General features: G+C 42.4%; 1 protein-coding gene across 4 annotated transcripts in view; it reads left to right on the forward strand.

Moving 5' to 3' along the window:
- The first annotated feature begins 1,973 nt into the window (after nt 1-1,973).
- Nucleotides 1,974-15,945, forward strand: part of SMAP1 (small ArfGAP 1) — a 292,144-nt gene continuing 278,172 nt past the window's right edge. For 2 of the 4 annotated variants that reach the window (XM_067532657.1, XM_067532661.1), the window contains exon 1: nt 1,978-2,239. In XM_067532657.1, coding sequence (XP_067388758.1) covers nt 2,122-2,239 — 118 coding nt within the window. In that variant the 5' untranslated portion in view covers nt 1,978-2,121. Of the gene's footprint in view, nt 2,240-15,945 lie in introns of all 4 variants that reach the window. The other 2 variants (XM_067532658.1, XM_067532659.1) reach the window with 2 other exon arrangements.

Raw genomic sequence — 15,945 nt, forward strand, 5'->3', positions numbered from 1 at the left:
GACCATGTTTCTGGGGGCCCTTGCAGACACGTGCAGATTTGGCAACTCCCAAATTCTTCCAGTCTTCTTTTATAGCAGTAGGGTAGAAGGAGAGAGAAACTCAGTACCCAATTCACCCACCCGTGTGCCTCTTGGAGTCCCATTTTTGCACTGGTAGTTGTGGTGCACACAACCTATTGCTGCCCCTGCCGTTGGGGAGGCATAAGGGTGACATGAAAGGAGTTACAAAGGTGAGGAGGGGAAAAGATGAAAGGAGCACATTCGCTACAAAGCCATGGCATTGGATGATTTTCCTTTAGAAGACACGATTACACAAGACTCTCAGCTTTTACTTAAAAAAGCTTCTAGCCCTCATAGTTGTGAAAAAAAAGCTTGAAGACTAGATGACAAAAAAAAAAAAAAAACCTTGATTTTTTTGGTTTTGTTTTTTATTAAAACCTCATGATTTTAAGCCAAGCTCCTGCTGTTTGAGGTCTAACCAATGCATTTGAACACTTGGGGTTGCTAAAACTGTGCCTGTAAAAGGCGAAGGTTATGCCAGACTAATACCAGTCAGGTAGACCCACACACCCCATCACTTGGAGTTTTGTGTGGACTAGAGCAGTATTTCTCAACCTTTTAAGTAGCAAGTACCCCCTAACTTCTAATAATGTTATTAAGTACCCCAACACTCAATTTTCCATGGGATTTTATATTTACAGACTAAAGTGAGCCATGTTGGAAGAAGGGCTGAGTATATAAGGCCATGATATGACAGCTGTCAGATCTAGTGTGGGTAGGGTTACCACCTTTACACCAGGGGTGTACAATTCAAATATGTACCTGGCCTAGAGGTGATGTTGGCCAAAGCTAGGAGGCTTTGAGCGGTATGCCAATGCTGGGGAATATAAAACACCATGCCAAATTTTTTGCCATAGATTTGAGAGGAGGGAGGGGTGAGTGAGAGAGAGAGGAAAAGAGGGTAAGGTAAAATCTGGGGCCCTCATAGTTGTCAATTTCACTGTTCAGCTAAAGCAGTAAAATTGACAAGTTTTCTGGGCACTGGGCTTTGAGCCAGGTAGGAAGGCTGTCACCTGGGCAAGTTGCAGGCGACTGCCACCTGGCTGCCAGCCCGGGAAGTGGGCGACTGCCACCCAATCTGAGCTGGGGCAGAGGAGGCTTCCATCCAGGCTAGGACCCAGGGATGGGGGCAGGCAGCTGCTGCTGCCTGTTGTCAAGCTGGGGCACTAGGGGCTGTCCCTTGCTCAGAGCTGGGGCATGGGTAGCTACCACTCAGCTGTGAGCCCAGCTCAGGAGAGGCAAGAGGCTCTTGCCACGCTCCCACCTGGGAGCTGGGATCCGGCTGGAAGCGGGGGGGAGGCTGCTGCCTGCCTCCCCCAGAAGCTAGCAGCTGCTGCCTGTCTCCCAGCTGGGAGCCAGTGGGAAGCAGGGGGAGGGACTGCCGCCCACCTCCCCCAGAGGTTGGCAGCCTGCCTGCCTCCCCTTCACTCTGTTTTTCCCCGATACCCCTGCCTGTGTCTTGGAACCCTGTACCCCAGATTGAGAAACTATGGACTAGAGCCAGCACGGGAGAGCCTGGCTCCTCCGGCCCCGCCCCTTTCCATCAGTTCTTGTGGCCCCGCCCCTCGCCGCTGCGGCTGTCGCTGCAGGTGGCAGCAGGCACAGTCGGCGGAAGGGGCTCGCGCCTGGCCCCGCCCCAGCCGTCACTGAGGTGCGCCCCCGGATGGCGGTTAGGCGTTTTCACCTGTGGGCGGATGGATACGTGCGGTACTTTGCAGGCAGTCTCTAAGTTAAACACACCGTCGGAGCTTTTGGATGCCTGTTAAACCGCAGGGGCTGAAGCGGAGCGGGAAGCCCACCGGGCAAGCCCGCCAGGGGCAGAGGCCCCTGGATTATCGTGTCCCAGGCTGAGGACTATTTGTTGTTGTGTGGCTCGCGTCACTCGGTAAGGTGGGGGCGGAATTGAAGGCGGAGGGAGCTGCAAGTAGTTCCGGTTGAGGGAGTCTCACTCTGACTGTTCCGAGTCCGCAGCCGGCTGCTGGTGCCCGGTTGCGTGAGGGGCCGGAGCGCGCCGCTGCCGCTGGTCCCCGCTGTGCGAGCGCGCAGGGAGCCGCCGCCGCCATGTCGACCCGCTCGGGCCGGGAGAAGGCGCAGAAGCAGAACGAGCAGCACCAGGCCATCCTGGCCAAGCTGCTGCGGGAGGAGGACAACAAGTACTGCGCCGACTGCGAGGCCAAGGGTACGGCCGGGCGGGGCGGGCTGGAAAGGGCGGGCTGGCCGCAGGGGGCTGGCAGTGCCCAGTGCCCGCGAGTGTCGGGGTGTTGTGGCCCGGGGACCCCTGCGCCGGCTCCGCGGTTCGTGCTGGTGTCGGGCGCGGGGAGGCGGCCGGGTGGGCACGGGCGAGGGGGAGAAGGCGGCGGGATGGGCGCTGCCTGCGCTGCGGGTGGTCGGTAGCGTGGAGCCCCCTTAGGGCAGCTTTCTCTGTGGGAAGGGGTAGGTCTCGTTCTCGGCCCCTTGAGAGGGATGGCGAACGGGCTTTGCTGTGGGAGGGCCGGGCGGCCGGGCTGGGCGAGGTGCAGGGTGGGGTGGGTGGTAGATGGTTACGAGACTGGTGATGGCTTAAAACGCTTCCTGGTGTGCGGGAGCCACGGACGGCGTCTGGCCGGGCTAATGACTGATTTGAAGTTATTGCGGGGTATGGGCCTATGAGTTCACTGAGCCCAGATGGTTTCTTGTAAATAAGCTGCAGTGAGGAAAAGAGCTGGGCTTTCAACAGTTGCAGCCACAACTGGTTGGGACCTGTGTGCAAATCAATCAGCTTTTCATTTAATTGTAAACTAAATTTGTTTCCCCGCCCACGTGGGATGTAGTTAGATTATTCCAAAATCAGGAGAACGTCCCTTGGGGTTTTACACAGTATCTGACCTTTCTTGAACTTTCACTGTTGTCCTTCCATTGTAATGGACAGAAATGAGTCAAGTTTCAGGGGGATGGTAGTTGCTCTAATTGCAGGGCATCAAGAAGCTACATAGCTCTTGAATATCTGGTACAGATACAAACATTCACTTCAAGTAATTCTGTAACACTAGAATGTAGGTGATATATTTTTTAAAAAGTAATAACTTAATTGCCTCAGTGCTGTTAGTAATGAATATTTAAGGTGTAACATGCATAAGACTCATTTTCATTAGCAAAATATTTAGCAGTGTTGGTTTGTATGATGTGATGAGTGAAATTTAAGGATTGTTAGAGCATGGTCAAGCTTAAAACATTTATTACTGTATATTAAAGGGAAATTATTTTGTCCAAAAGTGGCAGACTACATACATTGTTTCCTTTATTTTGAATCTATTTTATTTTTAAAGATATAACTATATTTAGTAGGTAATATAGTAAAGGCATACAATAAACTCTTGATTATTGCCTTGTTTGAACAAGTGTGATACTAGGCCTTTGTATTTTGCTGAATAATCATCAGCTGTTCTGGTGTGACAGCCACTACGTTGGTCATAATGGGACGGAAGTGGGCACCTCCAGAGATGAAGCATGAGTCTTTACAGGTCGAGTTAGAGAACTAACTTCCACAGCCAAGAGCTGTATCAGATTTATATATTTTGTGAATTAGCTATCAGGTGGTGGTTAGAGGGGGAGAAATTATTAGAGCACATCAAACTCTGGGGTATTTAAACTTTTCTAGACAAGTGTCACATGTAAACTGTACATGTACAATTGTACAGAACCTAGCACAAAGAAGCTCTAGTCTTGACGGAAATAGCTTTTATGGAACCTCAGAGCTAGTGATGGAAAAGACCCGATAAGTCATCCTTTCCAGTACACAATTGTTCCCTGTTTTATACTTGCTGTCTGTCAAGGATAATGTTAATGTTCTCTCTTTTCACTAAGTTATTTCATTTAGCCTTAGGCCTTTGATCAATCCCTAGAAAAGCAACATTGGTAGCTTTTTGTTTCTTGCCTTTTTTTCAGAAAAATTATGATATGTTGTGCTTGTTGTTCACTCTCTCTTTCACAGCTGTGGATTTTAATAATTAGCACCTAAATGAATCTTTACAGTTTCAAAACTCTGTGTGAAAATTAAATTTGTCTCATAACCACCATAATGTAGATTTCTAAGAACTTGAGAATTTGGTTACTTGGAATCCTATACCTTTGTGCTTGACTTGTTCTTCATCAAGCACGGCTCTCTTTAATCTCTGTTCTGAGTTTCCTCCCTCCGATAATCATCTTATCTCTTTCAGCATTGCCTATCATACCACCATCATGCCTTGTCACTTGGTCTTTCAGTCCATGATGTCTCATCTTCTCTACTATTGATAGGGCTGATGATTCTGTCTATGCTTTGGTCTCTTCCCTCTTTGGCATCCATCTTCTATTGCAAGGTCCATGCTGCCAACCTGCGACCCTGATGCATCCCTAATATCTGCTTCCTCCTCTCCTGCTCTTGCAATGCAGAGTGTCTCTGGCAGAAGTCCCATGACCAGGCTGATTTTCTCCACTATAGATTTGTTCTCTATTTTAGTTCTGTTATCTAAATTTTACTGAAAATACCAGTGTCATTTAAATGTGCACAACCTCCCACTCTTGTGCTTGATTTTTGAATGAGCTTTAAATTTACATTGGAATCACATTTATCTTTGTGTCACTGCTAAAAGAGTGGAAAATAAGTATCAAGTTCCCCAAAAGACTTTGAGATATTTTACGCCTACCAACACTGGGTTCACTACTGGTTTCTGCTGTCCACAAGAAGACTAAATTAGTTCAAGAGCACGTCTAAAGACAGCATGATTTCTGCTTATGTAAATAGCCTCTGATCACAGAAATATCTTGCAGCATACTATGAATCTAAAACTCTTCATACCCTAAGTTGGCTTCCCATTCTTTGCTAATGCATGGTACCAGAATGATCTATATTCTCTTCTTTCCATGTCCCTGATGTGATTGTTTAGATCTAACCTTTTGTGGTTGAGTAGGGGGATTTTACAGTGTTCTTTAGGATAACACAATAATTGAAATAGATATTAGCCCCAGCACTTGAGATGTACCATTGTGATGCATTTATCAGGACCATGTCTTCTAAACTGACCAAAAACTATTTGTAGGAGGACCATATGACTTTCAGGTTTTAAATGCTTCTAGTGCTGTTCATGCTTTCCTATGACTCGGCAGATGTGAAATATACCTGAGACTTGAAACGATTGTTGTCAGTCTTTACTGCTATTTACAGAGTTCAGAATGGCAGCAGTAAAAACTACTTATTTTTTTCCACTTTGCAGTAGCTGGGATAAGCCCTGAACAGCAGCAGAGACACCATAGCTGTCAGACTGCAGACCTCAGAAGACAGCACTGTGTTGGTTGATGTATGTTTCTGGTTTTGAGGGCTTATCTTTGCAACCATAAAGGCTAGAAAATGGTTTTTAAACAGTTTAGTTTGTATACAAGTTGCCCAAGAGCTTACTATATGTCTGATATATATTTTTAAAGTCCTTTTAATAGCAAATCCTTGCCACGGTCATCAGTTCATGCACGTTTTTAAGCTGATCATATTGATGGCACTCTTGTCTTTGTTTATCCTCTATCACCTTATTTACTTTTAGCATGTCTGTAATTTAGATTGCCACTTTTTTTTTAAAAGGGCATCTTGTAGCATGCTATAAACTTCATAGAAATGATAATTCCTACTCTGGAGATTTTACAGTCTGTCATGACTGTCTCTTGAGGTGCTTGAGGAATGAATGGGGTGTCAAACTTGTTCAGACCATGGGGCAAACCCTATTGTGTGTGAATTATTTCATTAGGAATGAGCAAGCTTACGTTTTACAGGAAATGTATTTTGCCAACAGGATGTCTTCTGAGATGCTAAAACTATAGTGTATAAAGTAAACTATATACTGGCGCTATAGCTGAAGAATGATAACTTTGTAGCTGCTAATGTTGTACCAGTTTTCTGGAATCACACCAGTTGTGCAAAATATATTAAAAACCAACATCAGTAATGTGGAGTTGCTCTGCCTGCTTGGACCAATGTTCTAAAATTCTTACCCGCTTCTGCTGATTTAAAGCTGTTTTAAGTTATATGCTATTTAACATGCTTCCTAGTTTGTGTTATTCATAATTAAATACTTCTATCGTACACAATCTTTACAAATACAGAACAAATATTTATTGACCATGTTTGAATTTCTGTTTCATTGACAGTTTATGCAATCTCCATCTAATACCGAATGGACCTTTTCCATTGCTAGGATTCCTTTTTCCCAGAGCAGGTCCACGTGGTGTACTGAATGAGGCAAGAGTCCTGTGGAAAAGTAGTATGTGAATATGTAATTAAAGATTATATTATAAAGCGTATGGACAAGTGCAATCCTAATTCAACCCACAGGCAACCTTAATTCAGCATTTCCTAATTGAGGAATTGCTTGATTTTTGCTACCTTATTGGTTTTTAATGTAGCTTTTGCTTGTTACTTTTAAAGCTGAATGGTGTTCTTTTTGCCCATAAAGAATATAATCAGGTTATGATCACTTGCACCTGGGCAGTCACTGTGCACTGCAGTTAGTGCAGTGATGAATTCATCTTCACTTCTTAAAGGTCTAATACAGAATTACATTTGAGTTGTTGCCTGATTCTTTGAGTAGCTGCTGCCCTATTATTGACTTATAGTTAATTACTGACTTAAAGATCTGGGGATTGTAGGAATCTAGTCCCTTAGTCAGGCACAACAGAATTCAGGTTATCAAGTTATCTGGTTGGGAACCCTGATGTGCACAATGACAACACTCACAATGAGGGAAAAGCTTTAAACAGTTTTATTAGCATAGCTACTATAGATGCAAGTGCTCTAGATCATATAAAATGCTAGCAGTAATAAAGTTAACTTAATATCTAGTACCATTCCTTATATCTACTCAAACCCTTTCTTGGGGATCTGGTAGTAAGAGACAAGTGGTCGTCCACGAAGGTCCTTCCGAGTCCCTGGCATGGTCCAAATCTTCCTTTGCATGGTAGTCTGATCTATATAGGGTAGGGCCTGATAGTTGCCATAAATATTCATACAAATGCCCAGCTTCCTTTGTCCATATTTAACGTTTGCACCTTAATAATTTGGGGAACCATTATTCTATATGTTGTATTAACGATTGCATTTATATGCCCATTCATTGCCAAGGCAAGTTTGTGGTTAAGCATCTGCCAATGTTTTTATCCTAAAATATCCATGCTTAGCATTAGTTGTTCCTATGGTTATCTGGTATCATTATGTATGAATTCCCCCCCAAGCATAATGTTTCCAGTTTACCAAAACTCAGGGTCACTGTTTGGACCACTTATGCTATGGCTCACAGGCCTTTAAGCTAATGCCTTACAGGGTAGGCCTGTAGGTTTCTAAACAAAATGCTAAAGCTACTTCTATGGACTACAGAGTTGTATGTAATACTTGGCTAGAAAACTACTGTCTAACTTGAGTTTCTAAGGCAATTAGAATTGCACGGTTGGAGGTCTTTGGCCTAGAGGTTCAATAGCTCAGATTTGTAGAGCCATAGAATGTAGGGTTGGAAGGGACCTCAGGCGATCCATCTAGTCCATCCCCTACACTGAGGCAGTATCAAGTATACTTAGACCATCTGTGTGTATCTTACCCATTCTTATAAAACTCCCATGATGGGGATTCCATAACCTCCCTAGGTAGCCTATTCTGATGTTTAACTATCCTTCCAGTTAATTTTTTTCCTGGTATCTAATTTAAAACTCTTTTGCTGCACATTAAATACTACTCTCAATGGACATGGAGAATAGTTGATCACTGTTCTCTCAGAAGCAGAAACCATACCTTGTTAACAAATTTAAATCTTAGAAAACCTGACCTAGGGAGGATAAGGTTGAAGTATTGGGCATATTTAGTCTAGAGAAGAGAAGGTTGTAGAGGGACATATCAGTCTTCAAATACTGAAAATCTTTTTCTAAAGAGAGCAGTGTACCAGCTTTTGGTCTGACTGGATCCTGACTAGATGCTACTATAACATAACATGGCTGTCAAACTGAAATCTAAGGCTCATTTTCTTAACTGGTCTTTAGATATGGATCACTCTCCATTTCATCTTTATCTGTTATAGTCTTATTGACTTGGCTTCTGCCAAACAGTGGACCTTTCTGTGCTGGGTCAAGAGAGGCTGTTGTGAGGTTCCTTTCTACTTTATTTAAAAAACAAACAAAACCAAGGCCGATTATCTCCCTAGTCTACTGTGTCTGATCAGCTGGGCAAAACATGTTTGAACAGTATATCCTTAACTTGGTTTACCATAATGCTAGTTAAGCCAAAATTTTAATTGTTCTAGACTTCAAAAATGTATGGATGATTCTAAAGTCTGTCAAACTTCAAGTGCTGCATCTGTTTTTTAACAAAAACAATATAACATATACTTATTTACTGAATGAGTAGAGTGGACACGCGTAAACAAGGTGGTTTCCTTGGTGAAGAAAACCTTTGGGGGGGAGGAGGGAGTCTGATCTTGATTTGAAAATTGCAGTGATAGGTTATTTACTGCATCCCTTGGTGTAAGATGTTTGGTTCGTTACCCTCATATTAAGGTGTGCCTTATTTCTAGTTTGAATTTGTCTAGTTTCAGCTCCAGACACTGGTTCTTGTTACATCTTTTTCTGCTAGACTGAAGAGCCCATTATCAAATATTTATTCCATATATGTAGGTACTCCTGTGATCAAGTCACATCTTCACTGCCTCTTAGTTTGAACAATCACTTTAGGTGTGTGTTCCAATCCTTTAATCATTAGATTCATAGACTCTTAAGGTCAGGAGGGACTAATGTGATCATCTGTTTTGACCTTCTGCACAATGCAGGCCACAGAACCTCTTCCACCCACTCCTGTAATGTCTAACCTATGACTGAGTTATTAAAGTCCTCAAATCATGGTTTAAAGACTTTTTAAGGTACAGAGAATCCACCAGCAAGTGAGCCATGCCCCATTCTATAGGGTCTCTGAACCTTTCCAGGTTATGAACATCCTTCTTGAGTTGTGGACACCAGAACTAGACACAGTATTCAAATACTGGATGCCCCAGAGCCAAATAAAGGTAATATAATCTCTCTACTCCTATTTAAGATTCCCCTGCTTATGCATCCAAGGATTGCATTGGCCCTTTTGGCCACAGCACCGCACTTGGAGCTCATGTTCAGCAGCTTATTTGCTGTAATCCCCAACTCTTTGGGGGGGGGGGGGAAGTCACTGCTTCCCAAGATAGAGACCCTCATCCCATTATAAGTATGGCCTATGCTATTTGTTCTTAGATGTATGACCTTACATTTAGCTATATTGAAATATCTATTGTTTGCCTGGGCCTGGTTTACCAAATGATCTAGATTACTGTGTGACTGGTCCTCTTCATTATATATCATTCCCTGAATTTTTGTCATCTGCAAACTTTCAGTGATGTTGTTTCTTCCAGATCATTGGTAAAATTGTTATTGTATAGGACTGTGAGCTGTTCCTGTGGGACCCCACTACAGATATACCTACTTGATTTCCCACTTACAATTGCATCTTGAGACCTGTCAGTCAATTTTAATATATGTCCTGTTGACTTTTTTCCAGTTTTAGTCAAAATGTCAGGTGGTATCAAGTCTGTCAAATTAAAGAACAAATACTAAATTAACTTGGCAATATGGTTAAAGTGAGCTTGCCTGTGAGGTAGAGGAAGTTCTAGACAGTGTTCATTTTAGGATATACCTAGGTCTTGATCCTGCCTGATCCTGTGCAGTGGGCCCTTATGCCAGCATGGAGCCCTACTGAAGTGATTGGGGGCTTCATTTGGGTGCCAGTCTCCCCACTGAGATCAGAATGCAGGAACTTCTTAGCGTGTTGTGAGGAAATTTAGGGGTTTCATAAGAGAGAAACAACTAACTGATTGTTCAAGAAGGACATCATGGAATATTGTCAATCACATTGAGTTCTCTCTAAATAAAATCCTAATCTGAAAGTATGTGTGGAAATTGTCATGCCTGGTTTGTACAATCAAAAGTGAAGATATCAAGAATTTGAGTAACTTGAAACAGGAGAAAATATGATGATGATAGGAGTTGTTTCACAGTAAATATCTGGCATTTTCAGACATTCATTTTGGCTGAGACTGTTGTACGCTATTTGCTAGATGTTTTCCTACACGTAGCCAGCCTAATAGAACTGGCCAAAAACAAGCCTAGTTACTGTGTGCTTTTTTAAAAGATAGTAAAATGTCTTTTGAGAAACAACCTAAATCATGAACCTTATTAAAAATAGTTGGGATCTTGTAACTAGATTGAGACTTAATAAACATACTGACAGGAAATCTGGGAGAAAATACAATGTCTACCAATTCTTGTAAGCTACTTCAGGAATAGGCCTTTAGACTTTCCCCCCGACTCACTGTTGGTCCAGACTCTCTGGCTTTTTAACTATGGTTAGTTCAGCTTCAAATGATAGATCCTTGATATTTGGTTTGAAACGGAGTAGGTATTTTTATGCAGCATTTATGCTTTAAATGACTTTCTTGGATTGGTTTGTAAGACTACCAACCCCTTTAAATCCTTTCGGAAAACTTATTTAGCAATGACTACAGAAATTGATTATATGTTTCATATCTATCCTTCTGATACATGTACAAAAAGTGATTACATTGTAACCCTCATCTCTCCAATGTATCAGTCACTCAGTGTCACCTCCAAAAATTTAAGTGGTAACATTTCTGTATATTTTGTGAAACACCACCACTGTTGGATGCTACAATACATTCCATGCAAAAAAGTTTAAATATTAAATTGTAAAATTAAGAGCTCAAAATTCAGAATTATGGTAAGAACATAAGAATGGCCTTACTGGGTCAGACCAATGTTCCATCTAGCCCAGTATCCTGTCTTCAAACAGTGGCCATTGCCAGGAATTTCAGAGGGAATGAACAGAACAGGTTAATCATCAAGTGATCTATCCTGTCGCCCATTCCCAGTTTCTGGCAAACAGCAATCCCTGCCTGTCCTGGCTAATACCCATCGATAGATCTATCCTCCATGAACTGATCTAGTTCTTTTTTGAATCCCGTTATAGTTTTGGCCTTCACAACATCCTCTGGCAAGAAGTTGGAAAGATTGACTGTGTGTTGTGTGGAGAAATATTTCCTTTTGTTTGTTTTAAACCTGCTGCCTATTAATTTCATTTGGTAACTCCTAATTCTTGTGTTACGTAAAGGAGTAAATAAATACTTCCTTATTTTCTCCACACAGTCATGATTTTATAGAATTTTATCATATCCCCCTTAGTCGTTGTCTTTTTTTCAAGCTGAAAAGTCCCAGTCTTATTAATTCTTTCTCATACGGAAGCTTTTCTAGACCCCCCCTAATCATTTTTGTTGCCCTTTCCTGTACCTTTTCCAGTTCCAGTATATCTCTTTTGTTATGGGGAGACCAGATCTGCACACAATAATAAAGATGTGGGCATAGCATGGATTTATGAGGCAGTATATTTTCTGTCGTCTTATCTATCCCTTTCCTAATGATTCCTAACATTGTTAGCTTTCTTACTGCCACTGCACACTGAGTGGATGTTTTCACAATGACTCCAGTCAATGATCTCTATCTTGAATGGTAAAAGCTAATTTAGATCCCATCATTATATAAATATAGTTGGGATTGTTTTCCAATGTGCATTACTTGCATTTATCAACATTGAATTTCATCTGCCATTTTGTTGCCCAGTCACCCAGTTTTGCATGGTTATTTAAACAACCTTTTCGCGCTGTGCGCACGTGTGTGTGTGTGTGTATGTGTGTGTGGAGATTGATTGTGGAGATTGATAGTGTATAATTGTGATCACATTTCCACAGGACAGATGAGGCAGCTGTTGAATAGTAGCTTCATTCACTCTGTAGCTCTATTCCATATTTACTTGAAACCATGCAAACGCAGTACTGAATCAGAAATCAGCTTTGTCGCAGGCTTTTCTCCTCTGCTGAAGTCCTCATCATTGTTTGCTTCACAAATACTGATGAAGTTCAGAATCTTCACAACACCCCTGTGCAAGAAGGAAGAGACATTTTACAGAATGGGTAGTAAGGCAGACATTAAAGGACAAAACTTTAACAAGTGTTAGTTTTGGGAGTCTCCGTGATTGTCCACTTTGAAACTCCTGGGTCCTGATTGTTTTGATATACTTAATACCTACAGAATCCATTGACTCCGAGCTGAAATCAGAGTGCTCAGTACTTCGAAACATTGTGCCGTATATGCTTATGTTTGACGTGCAAAATAAACATTAGTGGCAACTTCTGAAAAGTTTTGCTTAAGTTACTTGCCCAACTTCATGTAAGTAGTATGGTAGAGCCAGGGATAGAACCCAGTTCAGTTGGGCCCCAGTCCATTGTCTTGACCGGAAGACCAATCTTCTTTCCGTGTTACAGGCCTCTGCCTTTGCTATACATCTTCCAACGTCCGAGAGCTTGATCCAAAGACCATTGAAGTCAGTTGAAGTCTAATGAGTGGGCTGGGTTTCAACAGACAGGTCTTCTAGTAAGTGGTAATTTTTCCATTGACTTCAATGGGCTTTGGATCAGGCCCATAGTGAGGCAGGACTGTAGAAATGTTCGTAACTAATACAACTAGTCACTTAGAAGAACTGATATCTCTCATGGGCTCTTGGCTTCCCTATGTGGAGACAAAATTGCATAGTGGCGTCTGCAGCGCCCTGTGCACTGCCCCCCCCCCCCCCCCCCCGTGGATAAAGAGGCAGCCTAGGGAGGGTTGACTCAGCAGCATGAGCTGCATGTACCTGTCTCCTTAAAAGGAAATGAAGTGACCTCACCTGCTGGTGTGTGGTCAGCAACTGCCTGGGATAATTGTAATCACCTGGTTGGCTGGTTCATACCTCCCTGGGAAATCAGGAGCACCTGGCTGGCTAAACGCCAAGCCATGACCTTAGAAGGTCATGCAGCAAATAGCAACCAATGGGGCTTAGCCTCTGCTGACCAGGGGAAACTATAAAAGTTCAAACCCAGGTGGCAGAAGGCAGAGAGGAATTGAATCCACCCGGCATCCTGCATATCTCCTGGTCGTGTTGGCTCGGCGGGCTGATGCATCTTCCCCAGCCTGCTTCGCTGTGAACTGATCACTCACAGTGGCTCTCTCCTGTCTGCAGTATCTAAAGCAAACGGCAACTGAATTTGGCCAGCATGGTATACCTGTATATAATGTTTGTGAGTATGGATTAACTGTTGTGTTTGTCGTGTAACTTCTTTGGGGAACTCCAAAACCGGGCACCCTAGTGTCACATGCTGGCAGCCATGCGTTGATCCAGGAGAGATCACAAAACGCTAAAGTCTTGGGTGGCGCATTTTGTCCTTTCGCGCACAGAGTTCTCCTGCCCTTTGCTATCACTGTTTGCTGTGCAATTGCTTGCTGTGAAACTGTTTGTTATAGAAATAGAACTGTTTTATTATAAGGATAGGATTGTTTGTTGTAAAATATAGGGTTTATTGATTAAGCAAACACCCAGAATCATCACTGTCTTGCTAACCCCCCGTATCCCAAACTGAACCTATCAGAGTTTTTTCTCTCCGTTTCCACACCCTAGGCCAAAGGGTATCTGTTATCAAGATCCTGACAATGGAAAAGTGGCTGCTGCATTGGGAGCTAGGTGGTGGTCTTTGCAGACCTCTAGCTCTTTATGGCTGTTTAAAACAAGGCAAGGAGCACAGCAGGCTCTGGGAGCCTGCTCATAGCATATACTGAGAATGTGCATGATGACCTCCCCAGGAGTCAACGCTCCAAATTTAAAGAGACTTTCATAATGGTGTCAGTCTTCTGTCCCAGGAATGTTCCCCTGACAAATTACAAGTCCTTATCCCAAGACCCTGAGGTGCTAGAGCCATTCAGAAAAACTAGGAGCAAATTAGCCTTATCAAACCTTCCTCTACCATGACCCTTGTTTGTCAGAACTGCTGCACTTTTCTTACTCAGACTAAAAAAGGTCAACTTGAGGTGTAGGCTTAAAATTTGAAACTTAACAGGTAGTTTGTCAGTTGTAGGCAACAGAAAAGAGGGTTACAAAGTATATTGTTAGGTATTGCTACTATTTCTGCCTACAATAAATACTGTAGCTAAATATATAATGCTTTTAATCAGTAATCTCAAAGCACTTTAGAAAGCTGGTATGTATTTTTAGAGGTGAAGTGTCTTGCCTAAGGTCACTCAGCAGGCCAATGGCAGAGCTGGAAATAGACCACAGGTCTCCTGAGCCTCAGTCCAGTGCTCTTTCTCTAGGCCACACTATCTCTGCATTGCCTACTTCACAGTATCTATATTTTGAATTGACTAACAAGTTCACATATTTGGATTTTGAATTTGTAAGGCATTTTAGAACCATAGTAAATGGTGCAGAATAAAAACATGGAAAATCTAAGGTTGTAACTTCAGGCACCAGTATGCTAAGCTAATGCTTAGGCATTAAGGCTTGTTTATCTACTAATTCAGGGAGACCTAATAGGCTAGTTGCCAACCTGACTCCACCTGAATACATTTTGGGATTCAAGAGGTTAAATTGACCTATAGTAGTCTTGTGACTTTCTGTGCAGAGAACAGAGAATCTAACCAGTAGGTGTTACAAAAGAATACATTTTGGTGGCAGAGGTCCTGTAAAGTTTATTGCCATGATTGTGTTTCTAGGTTAAATTTTGCTTTTTCTCTTCCCAGTGGGGTTGAGTACATGCCACCCCTGCATACCCTCCCCACAGTTCCCAAAAATATGTGAAGCTGTAAACTAAAATAGTAGTATTGGTACCTTTATTATAAGGTGACCTAATATTGTGGAATTCCCTGTTCTGTTCCTAATAACATAAATTAAACTGGTATAGTTATCAAACATATGGTTTTTTCTAAATGCTTCTCTTGTAAATTCAGTATGAGATTTAAAAAAAAAAAAAAAGCTTTGTTCTCTTCTGCATGGGAACCTACAGTGCTTTAGTCATTCATTATAGACTTTTACAACACTCCCTGCCACCAAATTCCCCTATATGTGCTGCTGCTTCTACTCGAGATGGAACTCTTAAACACTGCTAAAGCTGGTTAAAGTACTGTTTAATAGTACAGTAGGTAGCTTAAAGTCTTGAATGTAAGTAGAGAAAATAACAATCAAATAAAGTGGTAACTTCTAAGCAATTAGATGACACTACTAGGATTTCTAAGTGTCTTTTAAAAGCTGATTTCTGTGCCAGTGGAGTGTAAAACTGTGTAGTGTAGTCAGTACTTGAGTACTATCAGGATATGCTCTGGTTCTAGTTTATTGCAAGTTTTTGTTATGCCCTTTCTGTGTACCTCTCCCCAAATGTCGGAATAGCTTTACTTTTTGTGTATCCCAACCATCTCTTCAAAACTGACATCTGTTAAGCTTCCAGCATTCAGTCTCTGGACCTTGACGCTGTTCCAGGGGCTGAACTGTGTCCAGGCTCAAAAAGTAAAAAGGTGGTGTAAAGCTCTTCCAGCTCCATAGTCTTGGCCATGTTCTTCCCCCAGCAGCTGTCTGCTTCCTCATCTGTGCAAAGACTGACACCAGCTCTTTCCAAGTTCCTGGTCTCTTCTAAACTGAGCGTAGAGTATGGCTTTATTATAACCGAGCATTAGCTGTGCTATAGTTAGGTCGTGGGAACTCCTTTTTTGTTTAAAGGTTGGCTTTTCTAAGTTTTCTAAAATCCACGTTTATTTGTATTGCTTTGCAATTTGGGTTGCCTTATGGAGGTGGTGCTTATGTGCCTAATGATTTCACTATGCATGTTTAGACAGAGTACCGAAGAGGATTGTTAGTCAGCCACTAATCGCAAGACCTGAGTGACTGAAGGGGAGATGTTAAGGCCATTGAACCTAAGCACTTTCAGGCAAATTTTGAATTCAACCCTTGGC

The sequence above is a fragment of the Emydura macquarii genome, unplaced genomic scaffold, assembly GCF_026122565.2.
Source record: "Emydura macquarii macquarii isolate MOO-44397 ecotype Brisbane River unplaced genomic scaffold, CSIRO-AGI_Emac_v2 contig_3295, whole genome shotgun sequence".
In the NCBI taxonomy this organism is placed as follows: domain Eukaryota; kingdom Metazoa; phylum Chordata; order Testudines; family Chelidae; genus Emydura; species Emydura macquarii.